Consider the following 25,355-nt stretch of genomic DNA (forward strand, 5'->3'; position numbering starts at 1 on the left):
TCTGTTTGAAATGAAACTCTTGTGGCAATTGTGGCATAGGATGACAAGTATACACCAGGCCTTAAATAATTGATGCAATGTCAGGAACATCCCTACAGAGCATCTCAGTGTGATGGTGTCTGCATGAGTATATGGCAGCTACCACAACAAAGTGTCACAAACTGGGTGGCCTAGAACAACAGAAATATACTGTATCACAGTCTGGGGACTAGATCTACAAGATCAAGGAGTAAGCAGGGCCATATTCTCTTTGAAGGTGGTAGGCCTCTCTTCTAGCTTCTGGTAGTTCCTTGGCCTGTAGTAGCACCACGTCAATCTTCAAGGGGCTCTCTCCCTCTGTGTGTACTGGGGTGTACATTTTCCCCTTTTACAAGGATATCTGTCATACTGGATTAGGCCACCCTCCCAGTATGACATAATCCTAACTAATGACATCTGCAAAGATCCTGTATCTAAGTGAGGTCTCATTCTGAGATTATGGGAGGTCAAACTTCAACACATGAATTTGGGGCAAATATAAGTCAACCAATGATAGCGTCCCATGAAGGAATTTAAAAGCAGTCTCACAGGTAATGCATAAATTAGGATTATTCCTTACATTAATGATTTGCAAAGCTTGTCAATTCATAGCTGTTTAAAAACTTTAAACTGCTACTAATGAATAAATAGTAAATATCTCATTTCTTCATGTTTTTAAAGGAAAAAATGCATCTAGGATATGAAGAAGCTAGACCAAGTGCTTCTTGATCAGTGTGTATTTTAGACCATATCTACAATCTAGACATATGTTTAGAAGTTTATATATACTCAAATATCTCTGCTATATATCACATTTTTACAATATTAATATATATTTTAGATTTCCTAATGATGACACCATAAATCGGATCACACACTAAGGCCTACTGGTGAAATAGCCTGAGCACAGGGTATCCACATAATTTGCTATCTAAAACTGGACTTCTGAGAGTGAAAGGGCATTATTAACAATTAGGCTGGACAATATGCAGAAACCAAAACAGTCCAAATCAAATCCAACACGAGGATAAACAAAAGGAATAGCTGAGCCGAAGCAAAATGCTGGAAGGCATAAAACAGGTTTCACCATATTTGTCTGCAGTACAGAAAAGGAAAGGTGTGATTATTTTGCTCATGTATGCATAATGAGTATTCCCAAAAAAGGGAGAAAAATATGTGGAAATGTAGTAGGTTTTCCATATAGTGGGAGTACAATATATTTTTATTTTTGTTAATAAAATGATATGTACAAGAGAGGTATCTTAGGACAACACGAAAAGGAGATATTCATCACAAAAAATCGGTCTTTCTAGCCTCTGCTAAGTCAACCAGTAGAATGGATCTGGAGTCCTTTAAGAGCCCCACATAAGCCAATCACATTAAAGAGGTAAAATACTGTATTATTTCTTTGAAGTCAGAAGAAAAAGAAGCAAAGAAATTACTTTTTGACCAAATCAAGGGAAAAGATTATCTTGGACCATTCTGGGTTTCCATTTTCCCTCATGTAATAGTGTTCCCTCCTCACCAATGTAGACAGCGCTCACTGGGATTACTGTTTGGATGCTATACCACTTTGTGTTGTCATTCTTGCAAGGGCACTGGCCTTAAAGAGAAAAACCCTGCATGTAGCTGTTCTCCACTTACAGAAGTAGATGAGCAGAAACACCTGGTATTCTTTTCATACTCATCAGGTTATTTTTGGTATGTGATCAGGCCAGCCCTATACAATTTCAAAGCCACGTACAAGAGAGAACACTATACGATACACCTACAATGAAGTTGAGTAGTACTGTGAGTTTGTCCCAATAGTGTTCTTATTGTTTTTGGGTCTCGGTTAATTGTTCCCCTCTGAAAAAAATGGAGCACTTTCAGCCAAGAAAACCTTCATTAGTTTTCTAAGCATCTTTCCCAGGTGAAACAAATACCCCTAACAAGAGTGTGTGTGTCCATGTTAATTACAGTTTGCCCACAGGCCACCCTGGCAACTGTCCAGAATTTCTGGTATCTACAAAGCATTTTATGTAGTGTGCACAAGGACAGGATGGATTGTCTCATTTCCGCTCCAAACCCAGCAGGAAAGAGCAGACACCAGCACGATTCTGGTAAAGACATGTTTCATTGGAACATTTTCCTTCAGGAAATTCACAGATCTCCAGGAACAGGGGAATTATACCCCTGTGCATTTGACTATATGTTAAATAATTACACTTCCTGCTTCACCAAAAACTAAATTTAACAGCTTAATTCAGAAAATACTTTGAACTAGCCAATTTACCTCTTTTAATAGCATACTTATTATCAGGGATTAATGAATAAAACTCACTGATGTGACAAACATTAGCAAAATGCAAACACCACATAAGCATTGTGAAACTGAGCCAGAAATAGACAGCATTGGCAACAGGAATACATTTCATGGGCCAATTTATTGTGCAGATTTCACTTTGATCAATGGTTCTCAACCAGGGGTGATCCTGCACCTCAGGAGACATTTCACAATGTCTGGAGACATTTTTTTATTGTCATGACTTGGGGACAGGTTGCTACTGGCTTCTAAGAGATAGAGACCAAAGATGCTGCTAAATATCCTACAACGCACAGGACAAGCCCTCATTATAAAGAATGGTCTGGTCCAAAATGTCAATAATGCCAAGCTGGAGAAATGGATCCTTAAATTGTGTGGAAAAATTAGTGGTTTGGTTATAAATTCCACATTGTAATGCTATCTTCCCTAAGTGCCCATTAATAGACATTAATAGTCATTTTCAGTCAGATTTCTCTGATTTGATTTTTCTAATGTGTCAATATTATATATTATTACCAAAGAGTAAAAATTATGAAATATAAACAAATATTATAACATTAAAATAAAACAATATAGCCTTTATCGTGCTGTATCTGAATTTAGGATCTTTACCTAAGTGGTAAAGATCACATTAAAGAGGTAAAATACTGTATTATTTCTTTGAAGTCAGAAGAAAAAGAAGCAAAGAAATTACTTTTTGACCAAATCAAGGGAAAAGATTATCTTGGACCATTCTGGGTTTCCATTTTCCCTCATGTAATAGTGTTCCCTCCTCACCAATGCAGACAGCGCTCACTGGGATTACTGTTTGGATGCTATACCACTTTGTGTTGTCATTCTTGCAAGGGCACTGGCCTTAAAGAGAAAAACCCTGCATGTAGCTGTTCTCCACTTACAGAAGTAGATGAGTGCCCATTAATAGACATTAATAGTCATTTTCAGTCAGATTTCTCTGATTTGATTTTTCTAATGTGTCAATATTATATATTATTACCAAAGAGTAAAAATTATGAAATATAAACAAATATTATAACATTAAAATAAAACAATATAGCCTTTATCGTGCTGTATCTGAATTTAGGAGCAACCAAAGATTGGTAAGAAATATACATGATTTAAACCTGTATTGCCTGTAATATTAAGAATTCCAAAAATCCCCTTCCAGTTTTCATCCTATTATCAACTTGTGATTTTGTTTTCTTTTCAAGATAAAACATTAATTTTAACCTACCACATCTTAGAGGCCAGAAACAGAATCGCTCTCACTGTCAGATAAAAGCATGAGAAAAGTATTCAGAAATGTACCTAAGTGGATATAAAGAGAAACCCAGTTCTGTCTCTTAAAAAATGCTGGACTATCTTCTTTGTAAAACATTACAAAGAATACCCTGCTTTAAGTGTTTTGAGGTCCTTGTTTCCTTATTTTAAACAACAATTTTGCAGAGTATTTGCCTTTGATAAGTTTGTATTATGTTTTATGTGGAGCCACTTTTCAACCTTCAATTCAGAACAAAAAATAGAAATATCAGAGCAAAGAAGAAATCAAACCAGACTTTCCTCTAATGTTAGTTGTATCACTAAGTTTATAACTCAATTATTTTTTACAATTCTTTAAGTGCACGTCCTTGAAAACATCTTTGTCCTTCTCATACTAATGGTCTGCCCTTCTTAACCTACTACACTGGTATTCTACTCCCTGTAATTTGATAAAATTGCACTCTTAATTATTATAAAATATCACATATATCCACAGTTCTTTACTGGTCATGCTCAGTTTATTTCCACTGCATATATGCCACTAACAGCTATCAAAAGTGATGATTTTTTTATAGTAATATCTGATATTTAAGAGAAGGAATCTGAAGTCAGACAGAAAACCCTAAAAACCCATTCTTTCAAAACTTGTTCCTTGACTCTATGCCAGGACATTGGTAAGCACACTTCAGAAGCAGATAGTCTAGACATTCCTCTTCTGACATAATGTTTGGCAGTTTCATTGCAAGGTGGAAGAGAACTACAGGAAAATCCTCTCTTTAAACATATGGTCTAAATTGGGGTGCCTGGGGACCTCAGTTGATTGAGAGTCTAACTCTTGATTTTCACTCATGTCATGATCCCAGGGGCGTGGAATAGAGCCCCAAGTCGGGCTCCACACGGAGTAAGGAGCCTGCTTAAGATTAAGATTCTCCTCTTGCTCTCTCTTTCTATCCCACTCCCCAGCTCCTGAATGCTCGCTCTCTCTGTCCAAATATATATATATATATATATATATATATATATATATATATATATATAATTTTTCCATATATATATATATACCCACACACACACACATATATATATATATTTGTCCAAGTATACATACACACACACAACACACACACACACACACATATATATATATATATATATATATATATATATATATATAGTCTGGATTTATATGGTCGACACATTAGAGATTTATCTGTGTTAATGAACTCTTTTCAAATGATATCTCCAGAAAGACTCTGTTTTCAATGGTTTGGGAAAGAAAAATTCCTTTGAGGTTTTGTTTTGTTTTTAAGAGAGTGGGAGGTTTCAAATCATGGATGGAACATAAAAGCAAGAATTTGATCAACCAAGGAAAAGCTTGTGGACACTTGATCTATCAAGAAAAGAATAAATATTGTGACACAAGTAGAGAGAAAGTAAGGCAGTAGACCTAAAACCACATTTAACAGTTAGTGACTGCCTCCTACACTACTAAATATAATGCCCATGTCACTTCTATAGTGCTCACAGGCAAGTAGGACTGTTCAGAATTAATCAGATCAGGTAAGCATAAATGTGCCTTAATTCACAATCTAATTTAAAATGAAGATGGTCAAGAAAGAGAAAGAATAACCCAAAGACTTTCATTTCAGAACCATCTAAGATTAATGGAATAATCTCATAATTCTGAAATAATACCTTGGCTTCATAAAAATTACATGATGCAGCAAAGGTTTTTGGTGCCTTATCCATACATAAGCTTTAAACATATTTTCCCTTCCTACTGTTTCATGTAGTTCTACGAAAAAGGCCTCACCAACCCCTAACCAAAGATGCTCACAAAGAAAATAATACTTTTAGATGTGACACTTATAAGACATATGGTTCTAAATTCTCACCCACATTTTCAGCCAAATTACAAATGCATTAAATGAAAACATTCATGTATGAGGGTCATCTTGTCCAGATGTTTTAAATGATGTGCACCTAAGACATAATAATAGTTAATATTTCTGTAATAATTAAATGTATTGGTGACCAAGTGTTGGACAATTTCCATTGGTAAGAGTTCTGCATGTTTCTTACAATCATGGTCTTTGTAATGCTAAATTACCCATTCTCTTTCTTGAAGGGAATTTTCACACTACATAGAAACAGCCACAAATTTTAGTGTAAGATCCATGAAGTTATAAGGGAATTTACCAATAAGGTATTTGTGTGTGTGTGTGTGTGTGTGTGTGTGTGAGAGAGAGAGAGAGAGAGAGAGCGAGCGAGAGAGAGAGTGAGCTTATCCTGAAAATCACTTAGAAGGGATAGCTACTCTGTGAGTTACAGCAAGAGTTTGTCTAGCACTGTCAATATTGGCACTGTTATTGGCTTGCTATCCTATTAGTTGGGAGATGCAGCATCTTTATAAAAAGAGCTGTTGAATTCAATTAGTTTTAAGTGACCCACAAAAGGATTGAATGAGGACCCCTCGAGAGATTCTTAAAATATATAATTCTGTTTTTTAGGAAACAACTTTATCTCAATGGTCGGGAAAACTATAAAAGTGCTTGAGACAACTGTTGAGAATTAAGTGCATAGTGCTAGATTTTACTCAGAAGAGATTGCATAGAGGGGAGCCTGGTGGCTCAGTCAGTTAAGTGACCAACTTCAGCTCAGGTCATGGGTTGGTGGTTTGAGCCCCACGTCAGGTTCTGTGCTGACAGCTCAGAGCCTGGAGCCTGCTTCAGATTCTGGGCCATCCTTTCTCTTGTCTCCTCTCCTGCTCACACTCTATCTCTCTCTCTCAAAATAAATAACATTTAAAAAATTGGTTTTAATAATTTAATGTGAAAATCTATATTTTAATGCCATTTTTAAACTGAAAACAGCAATTTAGTTACCTTAAATAGCTAAACGAATTAAACCAGTGTTCCTCAGATTGTGCTCTGCAGATCAGCTCAAGGAAAAGTATAGAAACAGAGTGTTTAGACACTTTTGCAACAGTTTAAAAAAGTAATGTTATGACTATTGAACCTAATTATTTAAAAACAAAATTCATATCTTTTTAAATTCCATTTTTCCATTCACTGATTTTCACTGTGTTCTACAAAATACATATTTTCAATGGACACAAAATTTAGAAAAAAAAAAACAAACCTCTATTCCTTTTGCATAGGTAGTGCAAAAAGCACCGCATTAGACAATTACTCTGGCCAGAATCCCCTGGTGTCAGCAAATTAATTAGTGCTAAAGGTATAACAAGGGAAATCCTGAACCAATCAGGCAATCAGCAGCACTGCCAAACTGAAATGACCAGGTATAGGGAGGGCAGAGCAAGAGAGCACCTGTTTGCAGAATAGAGGGGCCCCTTTTTAAAGTTAAATTTACCAAGTACCCAGTAGTTAGTTATTGTGAAGAAGCATCTTATGATCATCTTCTCTTTAAAAAGAGAAGACATAGCTATTCACCTAAATCAGTTCACGGAAGAGGAAATTTTATATGGATGCTTTCCGTTACAAATGTACACTTCTGCATTAATACTTGATAACTGGGGCATTAGTTAGAAATGCTACTCTTCCCTATCAAGATGTATTTAAAAAAGAAATATTGGGGCTCCTGGGTTCCTAAGTCAGTTAAGTGTCCAACCCTTGATTTCAGTTCAGGTCATGACCTCACGGTTTGTGAGTTTGAACCCCACATCTCGATTGGGATTCTGTCTCGCTCTCTCTCTCTGTCCCTCCCCTGCTTGCCTTCTCTCTCTCGCGAAATAAATAAAAATAAAAACCAAAAAAAAACGCTCATTAGGATTTTAGAAAATCACCTAGTTTATACAGGCCAGGAAATGCAAGTAATTTTAGGAGATTTAAGATACATGAAGTAGAAACCTTAACTTGGAAATAACTTAAGCCTTTATATTTCAAAAGAGTTGTCTTATAATTTTTCCATACATTTGTTGACGATTTTGTGTAAATCGGCTTCAACCATAGCAGAGAGAAATCTCTTCTTTGTAGAGGGTGAAGAGTTCAGCTAACACCAGTAATGAGTTGTTAGTGAGCTATTGGAATTTAGTCTCCTTACAGGATGGATCAGAACCAAAGTGGCAAAGCACAGGGTGCCTGGTAGCAAAAGGACGATAGGTCATCTGACTCAGCATTTCCACCGTTGGTGAACATCTACAGCTGGAGAAGAACGAGTATCCTATTTTCTGGTTGTTGGTGTGATAGTAAAACTTGTGGAAGAAAGGATTCTCTGTCGGCTCCCACAGATCATCTGTGCTCCTGCAGTGGGGGTTGGGCATGCGATCAAGAAGGGCTGTCACTCCCATGACTAGGTTGTCCCATGGCAAAGGCAAAGGGGTTTTGTAGATGCAGGTAAGCTCCCAAACCACTTGATTCTGAGTTAATCAAAAGAGCGATGAGCATGGGTGTCGTATTCAATCAGGTGAAAGTCCTTCAGAGAGACTGGGCTCCTTTCTGAATAGATTTTCCCGCTGGCCTTGAAAAAGTAAACCACCCTAGGGGCGCCTGGGTGGCTCAGTCGGTTAAGCATCCGACTTCGGCTCAGGTCATGATCTCACAGTCTGTGGGTTCAAGCCCCGCATCGGGCTCTGTGCTGACAGCTCAGAGCCTGGAGCCTGCTTCCGATTCTGTGTCTCCCTCTCTCTCTGTCCCTCCCCTGCTCATGCTCTGTCTCTCTCTGTCGCAAAAATAAAATAAAAAACATTAAAAAAAAAAAAATTTAAAAAAAATAAAAATTAAAAAAAAAAGTAAACCACCCTATTCAGGACCTGCAGGGTCCTCATGGAAGTGATGTGCACGTGGCCTCTGGGAGCTGAGAACAAATGGAAGGAGGGAGGAGGTATGCCTAGAACCACAAAGAAGTGTGGACAACTACATAAGTTTAAAAGATAAGAGAAAGCAGCCCAAGAAGGGAAAGCAGACCAGTCAACACCTACTGCAGCCTTGTGGTGCCCCGAGCCACAGCTAGACTCCTCACCATGGAAACTATGAGAAAAAATACACTGTTTTAAACCACTGGGTTTGTGGTAATATATTATGCAGTATTAGAAATACCAAACTAGGGGCGCCTGGGTGGCTCAGTCGGTTGAGCATCCGACTGCAGCTCAGGTCACGATCTCGCAGTCCGTGGGTTCGAGCCCCGCATCGGGCTCTGGGCTGACGGCTCAGAGCCTGGAGCCTGCTTCTGATTCTGTGTCTCCCTCTCTGCCCCTCCCCCATTCATGCTCTGTCTCTCTCTGTCTCAAAAATAAATAAATGTTAAAAAAAAATTTTTTAAAAATACCAAACTAAAGTCAATAAATGAATCTAGACTAGTAAATTCTAAACAAGGGGCTCATGTTATCTACCATTAAAATGCCTTTGTGAAGATTGCTTTCATTCATTGTACTTTAAATCGGTAGACAGTACTCAATCTTTTTTATATCATGTGATTTTGAATCTTCTTTGCATAAATGCTGAGAATTTAGGAATATCCTGATTTCTCTCATTTAATCACACAATTACATTAGGAGGAAAGCAAGCCAACTAGGCACAAGGGAAAGCCACACTGTATGTGATTCTGCACGTGCATCTCTAAACTTTAAGATGTGTGAAAAGCTCTAATATAAATTCTTCTCGAAAAATTAGAATGGAGGGGAGCCTGGATGGCTCAGTTGGTTAAGCGTCTGACTCTTGGTTTCGGCTCAGGTCATGATCTCTCAGTTCATGAGTTCGAGCCCCATGTAGGGCTCTGTGCTAACAGTGCAGGGCTTGCTTGGGATTCTCTGTCTCCCTCTCTCTCTCTCTGCCCCTCCCCCACTCTTTCTGACTCTGTCTCTCTCAAAATGAATAAACTTTTAAAAAGAAGAAAAATTAGAATTGATATTTTAAGCAGTATAATTGATTTACACTGTTTTTTAAAAACACTGGATAGTATTAATTTATCCCTCATGGTAAGATATGATGTATTTATTGCTAGTCTTAAAAAAAGGGGTGGAGGGGACATGGGTGCCTGAATGGCTCATTTCGTTAAGTGTCACACTCATTTCGGCTCAGGTCAAGATCTCACGGTTCATGAGCTCCAGCCCCACGTAGGGCTCTGCACTGACAGCACAGAACTTGCATGGGATTCTCTCTCTCTCTCTCTCTCTGCCCCTCCCCTGATCACACTCTCTCTCTCACTCTCTCAAAACAAATATTTTTTTTAAAAAGGTGAGGCACCATTCTATGCTATACATAGTATCACAATTATTGCGGATACAGTTTTAGAGTTGCCAGCTTCAGATAACTTTCAACAATTACAAGAAACATATTATCCACAGGGAACATCTAGTATTTATTCCACAGAGCAAAAGCATCAAGTGACAATGGGACATTATTCTTCTGTACATAAGAATGCTACGCCCCTGACTTCATTATACATTTCTTAAGTGCAATTCAAGGGTAGCACAGAGTACTAAAAAGGGCAGAAAACATCAAACTTGACCATTTTTGATTTCAGAAAGATTAACAGAAACGAAACTGAAATAGAAGGGGTAGGAGGTGGGACCTTTTCCAAAGCATACCCACAGGCACTGGAGTACTCAAGTCCCAGGAAAGATCTAGTTTATGTTCAACAGACACACTAATACCACATCGTTAGGTAACAGTTGGGTGCTGAGTAACTAGATAGATGTTAGAAGGTGTGAAAGCCACATATTCTTCAGGTCCCATATCGTTTGTGATGGAAACAAACAGGAACCCAAGTCACCTGATCCACAAAATTCTCCTGCTTCTAATCACGTATTTATTTGGTACTTTCTATGTGCCACTGCTTTACATGAATTAACATTCTTTTAAGTTTATTTATTTTGAGAAAGCGTGAGTGGGGGAGGGGCAGAGAGAGAGGGAGACTATCAGCGTGGGGAGCCTGATGCAGGGCTTGAACTCATAAAACCGTGAGATCATGACCTGAGCTGAAACCAAGAGTTGGATGCTTAACCAACTGAGCCACCCAGGCACCCTGAATTAACATTCTTAACTCTCACAACCTTATGAGGTTTTACCAACCATTCAAGTTACCCCGGCATTAACTGGAGAGCTGAGCTTAGGGCCCACACTTTTAACCAACCAGGCAAGTTCCATGAGAGAATTAAGCCTAATGTTCAAAAGCATCCATTCTTTAAAAAGTAACTTCTCTATGCTTCTAGAATGGTACTAGTTACGGACCACTTTTGAGAGAACTGAAAAATAGTCTCCCAGATCGTTATCTGTGTTCTGTGGTTCAGATGAAGAAGACTGGTTAGAAAGGCTGCAACCACACCCCAGATGAGCACTTTTTACAGCCTTGAGTACTTGGTAGTGGCATACAAGAATGTGTACTTGATGATGAATCCAACACCCAAATCCATTTAAAAGACAGGAGACCTGAGTGTCTTAGTAGCAATCTGTTCTAATTTGGTCGAGAGGGTATGGTCCCAAGTGGCAGCTGATGTAGCTGAGCATCTCTTCCAGTGACGTAAACCCAACTTCAGACAATAACCATGACATACAGCATAAAAAAAAACCTTAAACCCAAGCTCAGAACACTGAACAAGGTCTGGTGTGTTACATTTCTTACTTAGTCCTCTCTTTTGATTGCCTGTTCCAGAGAAGACTTTCTCCCAATGTTCTAATCTGTTTAACATGCACACAGTAAGAGACTATTTAGAAAAATTAAGTAATTCCTAATACAGTCCAAAGACAGCCCTAGGAGTGGATTAAAACTGGGAGAAAGACCTCAACTTCTACTGGTTTCATGGTAAATAGAATGAGAGAAGCTAATAGTCTCCACCCTTTGTTCAACAAATTCAGTGGGACATACACATACCAGGACGTGATGGCCTCTCATTTAAGCCTCATAATCTCCACCACAAGGTATGGAATGTGACTGCTCTTCTAGAGAGGGTAAAACTACAACTCAGGGAGATTAACTTCCCACGGTTACACGGGCTCTATCAGAGGCAGGGTTTAACCTTCACATTACCTGACTCAAAACACTGATTCTTTCAACCATACCCGAAGGCCTACCTTGAGTTCTAGAAACTTCCAGAAGACACTAGTCTGGTTCTGGCTTTTCTTGAATGGCTACCAAATGCTTCCTAGCAACTTTTGGAGGCCAGTCGTGCAATATGGAATCATTGGGGGTGATTTGATGGGAGAGTTGGAAGATGAAAAAAAGTGTGATCACAGGACTCAAAGCCAACAAAAAATTAAAATTATAATCAGCAAGTATACATCCCATCCCATCCATTTTGATGTTCCAATTATTCTTAATGAAATTTGCAATCCTTCATATGTATGATAGCACTGGTGGACACTACAAAGCATTTTCAGGTTTTATAACGTCTTCTAAATATATATTCTACATGCATGTAACACATCTGAATCCCTATGTGTATTCTACTGTTTTATTACTTCCACTTCATATAAGTCATTATATGTTTCTATTATATACAATGTTCACATATACTAATGTTACATACTTATGTTTATGTTTACATAGAATGCATAAAATATGTAATATTACATATTATCTTATGTTTACACTGTCACATACGTAATAAATATAAACATCATATATGTTATATGCGTCATATCTATATATGCCATATAAATATGATTCCCTGCAATTAGGGTGGGGATGCAGAAGAAAACAGGGAAAAAAGAAAAAAGAAAAAAAACAGATTTTGAGTGGCATATTGGTCTCAGGTTTTAGATCCCTCTGCATATTATAAAAACGGAATCCCAGGGGCTACTCTGTTTCACTTATAGAAAAACCCAGAAGGGGTAGGACCAAATCCATGGCTTGCAACCCTCAAAGCACCCCTCTGTCATGGTCATTTACACCCAGGGACTCAGCTGGCTTTTAGACACCACACAGACAGATTGTGTCACATCTGATCATTTAAGGAGATGAATGACCTCATCTAATTACCATACATGGTTTGCTCTGTGATGAGTTACCATTCCCCTAAGCTTATTTATTACCATAGAGTATTAATATAAATTTTAAACAATTATTCACCAGCAGACCTAACACCATGTATCAATCCCCTGGGCCCCGAGCTACACATGCACAATACCGTTTTACCTCATGAAAATTAATTCTGATTTCTACATTTATATCAACAGGACAATCAGGTGTTTTGAGAGACAACCAAGCCTTCTACATGTTTAATTTAGAGCAATCTGCACACCCTCCATTGTGCCCATCCTCCAGAGGCTTCCCATGGCCCATTTGCCTGTCCCCTTACATTTTCGCAGATGCATATTTAGTCAATTCTAATATAATGTCAAGGCAATGAAGGGCTTGGTATTTTTAAAGTGACAAACATCATAAGAATTTTACACATTCCTTTCTGTGGCAAATGTCAAGATGACTGCCATGACGAGGCAGGTTCCTGGCGCTTGAAAGCACGCTGCTTCAATGGTATCACCAAGTTGTACTCATGAGTCATGTTATTAACGCCTAGCTTCATCTAAAACATCCCTTTCCTCCAGGAGTCGATTAAACATGGGCAGGAGTAATTTTATTTAGGTGTTCAATATCTCACCACACAAGATAAGAGTTTGTGATACGCTGACCTCCCTTTATACTGCAAAGGGAAGGGGTGGCGTTAAATGAGTCCAACTAATTATCAGTTGGATGAGTCAAATGAAAATTGGCCTTTTCCAGGATGCTCTTGGCAGATTTGGACTGACTTCTGTGTTGGTTGCTAAAAATGCAACTGGTCTCGGTTTTACTATTCTGTGCTCACCCAATTTGTAGGGATGTCTGGAATCATTTCTATAAACATTAAGGACACACGGCTTTATTAACTTTCCAATATTCTGTCTTGAAGCTGAAAACTCACATCTTTGTTTGAAAATGAGAGGTTATCAGCAAAGGGATGACTTTTAAAAATAGATTCAACCTCCTGTGGCACGCTTCTCATACAACAGGTGCTGGCCAAAATGTCAAGATAAAACACATCAAATCCTCTATGGTTCTGCTGTCTTCACGGTCCCTTTTAGGACACAGGTTGTGTCCTTGACCCAGAGACAGAACACTTCATTCCCTCTACTCCTTTCATCTCCTGTTTATTATTAAAGGCTACACAAGTTTTAGGAAGAGACATTTCTAAGGCCTGCTAAGCAATTCCTCTTCCCATTCATTTCAGGCTTTTCTAATGGCCCGAGTGATATATTAGCACAATAATCTAGCTCGCTAAACCTTAGTCATCAATTCGTGATCTCTTGAAGGCAGAAAAATCACATGTGGTACAAATAATAAAGCCTGCCCATTAAACAGTCCTTCAGAGATCCCCAAGCATCCTCTCCTTTGATCCTCATAATATAACACTGTGATTCAGGATTAAGTTAATATTATCCTTGTTCTGCAGATGGAGAAACTGAAACTGAGAGTTAGTTTTGCTCTGCTTTACAATGGCTCCTCTTTCCACTGGACCTCACTGCTGGAATGTGCAGCCATCCACAAGTGGACCAGGGCGGATGCTAACATACCAAAGCTCCTGCCGTAAAATGGCAGCAAACTACAGCAGGTAAGTGTAAGACGCTGTATCAAGCCAGGTGGGATCTAATTTTAGCTCCTAAGAAAATTCAGAAACATTCTTCATACTCTAAGTTTCACTTTCCTCATCTGCAAAACAGGGAAGATACTAATACTTATCTTAAGGGACTGGCTTGAAAGGTGGATCGCTTAAAAAACATGCAGTGTTACTTTACAGTGTTTGGCATATGGAAGAAGCTCAAAATGATCAGGAAGCAATATTACAATGACTGGAAGATAGTTGTCAGTAATTAGTGCCCAGACATTCTGCAGGAAGAGACATCAAAATTAGCTTAAATACCGTGTGAATACCTATGGGAGAGAAAAAAGGGCAAAGTCACAAAAGGGAAATAAATAGCCCATTCTTCTCATCTGATTCTTCTCATCTCTTGTTACAAACCACAAGAGTGGTTTTTCCACACCGAGCTGGGACCAATGAGATCAAGACTGATTCTTAGATCCAGTGGCACCTGCGATCCTCTCCATTCATTCAGTCATATTGGAAACTCAGGGAACCACTGTGATGGCAGCTGCCCCAGTGATTTCCAGGCCTTCAGGAGACATGACATGCCTCTGTAAGGGGTGACCAGGGACAGGCTTTGCAGGAATATCCTGTCAGTGCTTTGTTATCCTATCACAGTCATTATTTTGTTTTCTCAAAAACGATCTGCTGCAATTCAAATTTCTGCCCCATGCTTAAGACTAGACACAGTAAACGCACCCCAATATGCCAAGTAACAAATATATAATGCTAAATTGGCAAAAGAACTATTTGCTTTTTTTTCCCTTTTCACTGATATCTGTCATCTTTCTACTGTAAACAAATGCACATATTAAAACCGCAAAACCACACAGACCTTCAACATAATCTCTCCAAAACAAGGTAGAAGAAAAAGACAAAAGGGAGCCAAATGTTGCTGTGTCCCAAGGGACTCTAGTGGGGAACTGGAGTTTTGTCACTATGAAATAAAGAAAAACACTAGTTGGTGCATCTCAAAATTTGGACATTACTGATGTGTATGTATTACATTTCTGAATCATGTCATTCCTTCTTGAGAATGGAATCTATAATTTGGAACACTTCTCCAAAAACATCTCCAGCAAATTAAAAGTGTGTCTATCCAATATTCCAACCATCTGCTCTAATTCTCAAGGCTGTTTCATATTTCAGAAGTTACTTTGTAAGACATTGTTTTTCCTCTTGATCCCTTCCTCACTTGCCTCTGTTAGAACATTCACGCATCAGTCATGGCCTCTCTCATCTCTCATCTGCACCATTTGGCCTTCTCCCTCTGATAAACCCAACCCTCCTGTCTGGTAACACTTATTTGGTTGTGTCTACAACCTTCCCCACCCTCCAGGAGCCTTTTTCTAAAAACTGTCTCTTTCCTGTCAATGACGACTTAAAGAAAACCAGAGACTGGAAGGAGAGGTGATCCTGACGGCAGCCCCACCCCTTTTGGCAGTTGTTGGTACATCCTTGACCTTAACTCCCATGATTAATCATCCAGCCACTACCATTGAAAAACATTTCCTCTTTTGATCTAGCATAGTCCTACGGGTTTCTGCTATGTACAGTCCCAAATGACCTAATAAAACTCCTAATACTGTAAAGAAAAGAATACCAACTCCCTTAAACTTTCTTTTCTAAACTGCCTATATCTCTCTTTCGTCACATTGCCATTCCTTGAAAGAATAATCTGCACTTGATGTTCTATCCTCACCTGCTACCAACTCCTCAAGGCACTGAAACCATGCTTCTGTCTGCAATATCTACTGGAACTGTTCTTATTTTATCCAAAGCCCCTACAGATACGTATTTCTAATCACTTAATAGTCTACAGAGACACTGAAAACTCAAAATGTCCAACAGTGAAACGATTACCTTCATTCACCCCCAACATTTGTCCATTGTTCTCTAGTCTACAAAGTTCACTGTAGCATGATCTACCCGATAGAGATCTTAGAATGATCTCTGACTTAGCTCTTCCTGATTCCCCAAATCCCACAGCACCTGAAATTTTACTTCTCGATCAGGTTTCACGTCTGCTCTGCTGTCCCCTTGCCACTGATCTTTTGTGGACCCTGGGCATCTCTCACTCTGGGAATGCTGCAACGGATTACTAAGGGCTCTCGACATCTCTGCTTTAGCTATCGGCCCGCTTGAAATAGTCATCTACAAACTGGGATTCAATTTTTTTCTTTTAATCTTTATTTATTTTTGAAAGAGAGAGAGAGGGAGAGAGAGAGAGCGAGCAAGCAGGGGAGGGACACAGAGAGAGGGAGGCACAGAATACAAAGCAAGCTCCAGGCTCCAAGCTGTCAGCACAAGAGCCCAACACGAGGCCTGAACTCACAAGCGGTGAGATCATGACCTGAGCCGACGTCGGATGCCCAACCTATCGAGACACCCAGATGGCCCTACAAACTGTGATTCAAAACATATTACTTTTATTTGTAATGCGAACAAATCTCAGCAGGAAGACCAACATTGTTTGTGAATGTAGCGCTGGGATCCCATAAACTTCCACGTTGCTGTGAACGCTGCCCATCCCCTACCTCGGGTGAGGTAGAAATAGAGCCCTGATGCAAACATCATATAACCTGGACTCAAACCAATGGCCCCATCCCAACAACATCTCTTCCCACCCAGAAGCCCTATGCCTAATACAAAGCAGACTTTCTTCAGCATGCTAGGTGCTTCACCTTGCTCATGCTCTGACAGATCCCACAGCTTTACAGTGGGCATTGAAATGTAAATGCCTTCAATGGGGACTCCCTTCCTCAGTTTGGATGCTCACTATATAGTTCAGTGCACTACATAATTGGCACTTAATAACTACATTAACCATTAAATTACATTTGATGTTAATATCTGAAGAAAGATGTTTAAAAAAGAGAGTAACTTAGAAATATTTTTAAAATATAACATGTACTAGGTACTTAGAGGTCAGAGGTCTTCAACGTACTAACTAGAAGCCTACCTACTTGCAAAGTTATTTCACTTCTTATAATCGAATTGAAGAAATTGACTCCTAGAATTTCTTTTTTTTTTTTTTTTGATGATCAGTAAGCTTTTACTAAAGTGTTATACTTTAATGTTTCTTATCCAATTAACCATTTTCCCATGGGTTTCCTAAAAAGATAATGTTTAATTGCTTCTATCTTTTGATCTAGACAATTACATTGTCTTTTGTATCTAAGGTGCGTGTCCATAGTATAATTATTTAGGCCTCTATAAATGAATATTACATGTGGTCAACATAATTTCTAGGATAACCACACTCACTTGGGAAATGGGCAAAAAAATGAAAATTAAAAAATAACCAATCGCCCCCTTTAGCATCCTTAATGTAAATTTGCACCATGTAAATCAGAAAGCTCCTTTGTCTGCCTCACAGACACATGCGTCATTTCTCATGGCATTTTCACAACACCTTTTGATGGCTTTTCTAAAACAGATTTTCTAAGTGTGCCTAAGCCCATTTATTTTACTGAGCCATTCTTCCCTTAACCCTCAAAATAAGACATCATTAATGCCTAACCATCCCTTTATATAGCCTGACAGTAGGCACCTTAGACAGAACAATTTTATTAGCTCTTTCTCCTCTCTCCCCTAATTATCCCCCACAGTATGTGGGCAAATGTCAGAGGAAACAATTGTCTAGACTGTTTGACAAGTGTTGATCATGTATAACAGATTTATGAGCGCATCAGAATCCCTCAACAATTTTCCAATAGAGAGAAATATTTGAGAGTAAGAGAAAGTCCTCGGAAATAGCCAAAGAAGATTTACAGAAGTAGGCCCTGAGGTCTAATCACGGGTAACTTGGGAGAGAACAAACCAAAAACTCTCCATTTGATCTGGTGTTATATGCAAATAATAATAAATTATGATTAACAGTAAATGTGTAGGTGTATGAAAGAGAGACAGAGAAGCAGCAATTATCTGAATAAAAGAATACAGGAGTTTTTTTTTTTTTTTTTCTTTTTTTCAGTTTGCCAGGAGACAACTATAATAAATTTTTAACAACCCAGGAAAAAAGAATTTCAAATTGACAGTAAGATTATCCCCAAATCAGAAGCATTTAAATGGACAACACCATTATTATCCATTGCCATCATTTCTAGTTTAAGTTGTTCTTCCATTTATGATATAGAATTTAAAATGTATTCTATTTTTTTAATCCAGCAGAAGCATATGGTTAAAAAAAATCAGCAGAAGCAAATGTTAAAATAACATTTAGCCAGAAATATACTGCATTCATATTCAAAGAGAACTTTAAATATTGCTTCATATGTAACAACCTGATTCTGCATTATTGAAATTAACTGTAAAAGTGTGCCAGTTTGTTAAGGCCACAGTGTCAACCTCTTCCTTGTTTATTCTCTTTAAAATCTGTATAAATCGCAATTTTAAGGGAGCAGTAATATTGAATGACTACAGTAGTCATTCAATATTATTTAGATTACACAAATCTAAAAGTTTATATTTTGCAAATAACATTTTTAAAACTGTTCACACTTATCCTTTGTTCCTAAAGCATGTCACACCAAAGGTTTAATTTGTACACATTTCTAAGTATCCCACATCTAAATGGCAAAAATAAAAATGGCTCAGTATGCAAAGGCCTTTTAATAGGTGCCCAACATTTCAAGTGCAATACCTTCTTTCCCACAGTTATTTTGTTAAAAAGATGACAACAGCTTCTTGAGAATCATACTTCATTTGTTAGTCATCAATTATGTTAATAACTTGTCTCTACAGGAACTGAGCATTACAACCTGGTTTTTGTATACAATATCTCATTTGATTCTTGACAAATTATTTTGAAATGCTAGTGTTATGAAAATATTCTGAAAGAGATTCAGTCCCTAAAAACAGTTGTGGGTTGGCAGAAACTTGTTAATAAAATTGCCCTAGCGAGGCTTTTCTACCCCAGCAAACCACTTGACGAAGGTTAAAAAAAATACATACGTGTGCGCACACACATTTGTATGTATGTAATATGTGCACACACACAAAAATATTCCCTAATAAACAAAATACTATAATATAGACAAATTATCTTGATTATGCTATGTTGATATTTTGAACCCTCACGGGAAAGGTAAAAATCGTAGTTTTCACAAAGTACTACACCATTTTTAGTTCAGTTGACATTAAAATCAATTGCCTTTTTTTTTCAAATCTGTAAATATGACACAACCAGTTTCACGATTTTGTGCACACACACACACACACACACACACACACACACACACACACACAGATAAATCACGGGTAAGCTACATGGTTAACCATCTCCATACAGTTCCAAGTTTACTGGAAAGCAACCATATGAAAGGCTTGGGAACATCTGTGGTACTAAACATAGTCCATGAAAAGACAAAGTGGCTGACACTGTGGGACACAGTGTCTGATGCACACTCCAAGCCAAGTCCGCAAATGCGGACTGGAGGTAACAGAACAGAGTTCCTACCCCACCATAAGCAGCTTAAATGTTTTTTTGAAATCCGACAACAAACAGCTCTTTTATTACAAATGATGGAAGGCTGACACATCAGTAACAACCAGATGTTACTTTTTAGAAATAATGAAACAAATTCTGATTTTTTTTTCAAACTTCTGAGTATGATTTACCTTAGAACTCTGATTATGTCTATGCCTGCAAGATAATGAAGGAAATAAACAAATCAGGTGATTTCCCTAAGATATTTTATTTTAACCATTTAAGTCTCCATTTTAAGGTTATAAATAGTTTGAAGACAGACACTAGAAAACAAGATGTGAATTGAGAAGAACAGATTGCTTTCTTGGAAATCTCTATTAACAAATACGAAAAAGAAATTTCTGTGTATGTGTTCTATATAATTGTACTCCAGAAAACATATCAATTTAATAATAGTTTGTTATGGGTACAATATTTTAAGTTATTTTAAAAGTTCCGAAATGCATTGCTATTTCTTATATATACTTCTAAAAGTAAATAGTAAATTTGAATACACAATTTGCATGTCTTTTTCATATTTTTGCAAAACCTTACCAGGTGTAAACCCAAAAATGAAGAGTATTTCATTAGGTTATTTTTTATCAATGTTGGAGAAAAAATAGAAAAGTATCTGTGTAGTCAGGTTTCTTTGAAGAAAAAGAGCGGTAAAATTTCTATTTTCACAATGAACAACGTGCTATAGATTCTAATTTTATATACATTTATTAAGTTAAAATCAAATAGTGAAAGCTATACAAAATAATAAAGGTACATTTTATCTCCTTTTTGTAAGCCATAATAACCTTAGATTCATGTACCTTTCAAAAAAATTCTTTAGACTATATACATTACATTCTGCCTAATGCTCATTCAAATGCCAATCCAAATAGCTATACATATACCCAAATATAAACATTAAGAAACTTAACATCATGCTACTACTTACCTGAAAAATATATGTATTGTTGCATATTTTAAACATACACCTGTGGAATAATAAATGTTATCTTACGATTAAGCTTATGAGAACAAATTAAAGATCCAAGAAAGGGATTTATTAATGTTCAATGTTTTTAGGTTTTAATTTACACTTAATATTTTATCTCATATCTCATCTTAGGGCACACTTCCTTGTGCATGTAGTACGTGAACAGAAACTGTTAAGCTCACATGAAAATAATTATGTCACTTCTAACACATGAAAAAGATATGCATTCCACTGTTATGACACAAATAAAAAATTTATTTTCCATAGTCTTTAAATATATATTTGTCAAATAACAGAAAAAATATTTACATCTCAAGTATTTAAACCCCAAAGTACTATTCTCTCATGAGATATATTTTTTTCCTGTAGATAGCTATAATTCTTTTTAATATATTTATTTTATTACACAGTTTATCTATATTATATAATTATATATTAATATATTTATTCTATTACAGTTTATATTAAAAGTTTATATTAGTTTATATTAAAATCCCCATATACCAATGGGCTCTCAGCCAATTATTCTTGGCTGATTGGCATTTTGATATGACTGAGATAAAAGTTTAACATTAACAGTAGTTACACTACAGTGTTTTTCTTTAAATATGGATTTGTAAATAGATTCTAAAATAAAGAGCAACAGATTTAAATTAGCATTACAATACTGGCCAAATACATATTATCCAGAGTTTTAAAACAGAAGTGTTTTCGATTATGTGCCAAGAAATTATTTCTAGAACAAGCAAGAACTCCCTCTTTGAAAACTATATCTTAAACTACCAATATAACATGTGCGTACTATAACATAAAAATGATGTGTTTTCCATTTATATATAAACCAATATACATTAGATGGTTGCTACCATATGGCATATTTACGATTCCCACTTTACTGAGACAATCATTTCCAGAAGAAAAACCTAACAGCAAAAAAAAATTGCATCAAAATTCCTTTCTTGGTAGGGTTAAAAAAAAAAAACCAAACAAAAACAACACTTCATTATTTCAGGGTTAGGTGTTAGAACTATAACTTTAATCATTTACTGTACTTTAATCAAGAAGAATATGCTACATGACAATATATGCTACAGCATAAAGAAGGTATTTAGAATGATACACTATTTCTTTTTTTATTATAATAAAACTTAAGCCTTTAATATTATTGTAAACACTAGCTAAAAAAATTAAAAGTTTGTATTATAATTCTAACTCAAGTCCCACCCACTGAGTGCACAATTAATTTTATACTGTCTCAATGGCATGTTTCTCCTCTTAAACTACTCAAAAACTATTTATATATACCACTTTTCCTGGGAAAAGTAAAATTGTCAAAAAACAAAAGAATTTATTAATGATTTCTAGACAAATTTAGAAATAGGACTGTAATAATTTGCCTTTAGTGATACTCTAATCTTTGTACTGAGTTTTTATAAACTTGAATTTTTTCCCAACCATTTGAGATTTATCATGGTAAACATTCCGTATGAATTGTTTTCTTGGAAGAAAAGCAATGGCACACCTTGATGAAATTAATACTGTACCTTTTTAAATTTCATGAAGTTTATTCAGAAATCTACCATGAGGGACAAATGTCAACTATCATTTCTCCTGTCCTTAGAAGATGGTATTTTAACTTTTCAAATGAATTACTGAAGATGCAGAAGCCTTACAAAAACAGTGTTAATATTACCTACAGGAGACTGACTTAGCTCTACAAGGTCTTTTATTAAGCGCTTATTCCACGAAATAATTAACGTTTCACTATTTGAAAATGTCTTCAATTTCCTTTGTTACAAAATAAATTTCAAACCCTTTCAAAGAAAAGAAATTGTGGTTTCCTAATTCCTTTTTTCATCAATTATTTTCTTTCTGGTCTCCAGTGAATTTCTGACAGTAAACATTGAATTATTTTAATTTTAGGAAAACATTTTTTGTAGGTATCCTTCTCAAAAATAAGGATTTGTTCATTAATATTTTACAATGGTATGTTCAGGAATAGAAGGTTGTATTTTGTTGCACTTTAAAAAGCCATCGTTTTCCCCAATGGGGTGATGGTGTATTCCCTCCGAATGAAACAAATATTGATAAATTGTCAGTTAAAAAAACAACACGTTAAAAGCATGTAAACTGAACACACTGATTCCTTTTTAAAGAGCCACTTCTTCATTTGACACAAACGCAAGAGAGTCACTTGAGTTCTAGCTTTATAGGCCAAGCTACAAAAAGAATAAAAAAAGTAAATCACTAAAAGTGTAATTGCCTACTAAGAGTGAATTATTCTGAAGCATCTTTAAAGTAATTCTTACTCTATATATTTCAAAATATCCGCTTGGAACTTCCTGCCAATTAAACTAAGACCTACAGATGGTATTTTCCTCTTCGCTTCATAACAAAAAGGATCTGCAATCATTTTTATGGAAGATTATCTAAAAAGGGACATGACTGTAAATCAGTGACGAAAAATATTAGACACTCCCCTTCTCCGGGTTAGAATGGGCATCCTTCAGATTCTTGCACCGGCACCTAATGTAATAAATACTTTAAGCTGCATCTTAAATAAGAGCTGCAGGGTTTCGACTGGTAAAGATTCACTGTTAGCATCCACCAAAAACTCCAGGATTCAGCACTCAGCCAACAAAGGACAGCAAATAATTCCCAACAGCATAAATACCGGGAAGGCTACCTTGGGCTTTGTTTTTGTTATGTAAAATGCATTAAAGTGACTCATCCATTTAAGATCACCTACTCTTAGAAGCTTTAAAGTACCTTTAAGAACCAAAATAAATGCTTTCCCAACCTGCCCCATAGGCTATTCAGCGCATTTTAAAACGTGTATATATTTTTATGAGCTACTGACTTTGCTTCTTTTTTCAAACCCAAGAGAATTATTTTTCATTCCCTTCCTGCCGTGTGACTATACAGTTACCTTTAAGCGCTCTATTTCCAGAGCAGCAGCGAATTTTTTAAGTTATTTTAGAAATGTTAAAAATAAGAGAAAATTGCAGGAGACTCTGGAGACGATCGTCCCTCCCTCAAAGAATAGGTTCTATTCATTTTAAGAACAGGAAAAGCTTGTCTACCGGCACTTAGATGCTTCAAATGCAGGATGAGGAGGCTGGATGGTGTGGTCCCAGGACCTGCGAGACCCCCAGGTGGACAGCACTCTCAGCTGCGTTGGGTGAGCACTCTTCGGAGGAGAATGACTGTCAAGTGCGCCCAGTAATTTGGGACCTAAACGAGTTTGGGTACCAGAGCAGCGGGAGAGCATCCCCCAGGGCCAAGTGAGGGAAGAGTTCACGCTGCCCTAGCAAGCCAGAAATTACCTATTTGTAAAACACCCACCCAAACGCAACTTGTTACCGGACTGAGTCTGATGACAGCGGGTATCTGGCTGGAAACTTTTTCGCCCCAGCACAGCTAAACTCTTTCAGTGTAGGGAATCCTTGCAGAGCTGGGCGGAGGCGCCGTGAGTCGTCGGCGGCGGACGGTTCCCGGGACAGCCCGGCCCCACCGAGGCGCCCGAGACGCCGGTTCGGCGCGCATTCCGGCGGCGAGCCGCGCGCACCTCCCACCCCGGCCTCTCCAGATCCGAGCCCGGCTCGCTCCCCACCCCCACGGGCTGAAAAGCCCTGCTGGTCGGGAACGGTTCCCGCGCCCAGCTCCCGCCGCACCCCTCGGCCCGCACTCCCGGCCCGGCGACTTACGTGACGGCCGAAGGGAACGGCTCCTCCGACGAAGGGCCGATCAGCCAAGACTGGAAAAGTGTCAGAGTCAAGGCCAGCAGGCAGCCAGCAGCCATCTTCGCGATCGAAGATCAATCCCGCCTCCCTCCCCGGCCGGGGGAAGGAGCGGTGCTGGAAACCGCGGGCGGAGGACCAGGAGCACAGTCCGCCCGGACCGCGGGCGTCCGGAAGGCTGGCGCGCCCGGGGCCGAAGCGCTGACAGGCGCGGGGGGCGGCAGGGGCGAACCCCGCGCGGGGGAAGGGGCGGCGGCGGGCGGACCCACTAGCGCGCGTCTGCTGCTCCGCGCCGCGGCTGCCGCGCCTCCGCCGCCATCAAGGGCGACTTTGGAAACAGACCTGGGCGAGTCCCCCGGCGCTCGCGCGCTCTCGCTATCTCTCTCGCTCTCGGTTTCCTGCCTGATTTATTCTCCTGATTGCTGGGGAGAAGGCGGAGGCGGAGGCGGGGGCGGAGGAGGGGTGACGGCGCTGGGGAGGGGGTGGGGGTGGATGCAGGAATGGGGGAATGGCAGGCGGAGAGACTTGTGGCAGCGAGAGGCTCCGTCTGGCTTCTCCGGGCAAGTCAGAGGGAGGTGGCTGGGGGTGGGCAGCAGGAGGGCTGGGCGTCAGAGCAGTCGGGCGGAGACGGGCCCGGAGCAGCCCTCCATACAAGGGAGAAAGGAACTCCCAAAGTCGGCGTCGGCTTGCTCCCGCCGCCCGGCGTGAGGCGGGGGAGCGGACCCAGCCCCGCGGGGCTCCCGGGGGACAGCCAGCCGCCCAGCGGGCATCCACAGGCTGCAGAGCTCCTGCCGAGTACCGGGCTCGCGTCTTCGGGGGTTATTTTTGCACCAGCAGGCAGCGTCCCCCCAGCCCTTCTCCCGGGCGCAGAATCCACCGCCTGCCTAGGAATCGTGGAGAAGTGATGTGACAACAAATGTAGGAGGGGTTTGTATTTGCATTTTAAAGCACCAGTTTCGACTCTACCAGGTGGCACTATTTATTTGCCCTGGAGTGCCAGAGGC

At 38.7% G+C, this 25,355-nt stretch overlaps 1 protein-coding gene across 7 annotated transcripts in view; it reads right to left on the reverse strand.

Moving 5' to 3' along the window:
* Positions 1-24,805, reverse strand: part of CACNA2D1 (calcium voltage-gated channel auxiliary subunit alpha2delta 1) — a 499,516-nt gene extending 474,711 nt beyond the window's left edge. For 2 of the 7 annotated variants that reach the window (XM_078442515.2, XM_060632340.3), the window contains exon 1: positions 24,319-24,791. In XM_078442515.2, the coding sequence (XP_078298641.1) occupies positions 24,319-24,413 (95 nt within the window). In that variant the 5' untranslated portion in view covers positions 24,414-24,791. Of the gene's footprint in view, positions 1-24,318 lie in introns of all 7 variants that reach the window. The other 5 variants (XM_060632338.3, XM_060632343.3, XM_060632341.3 and 2 more) reach the window with 5 other exon arrangements.
* Between the last annotated feature and the right edge of the window lie 550 nt (positions 24,806-25,355).

This window comes from Panthera onca, chromosome A2 (genome assembly GCF_046562875.1).
Source record: "Panthera onca isolate mPanOnc1 chromosome A2, mPanOnc1 haplotype 2, whole genome shotgun sequence".
Lineage (NCBI taxonomy): Eukaryota > Metazoa > Chordata > Mammalia > Carnivora > Felidae > Panthera > Panthera onca.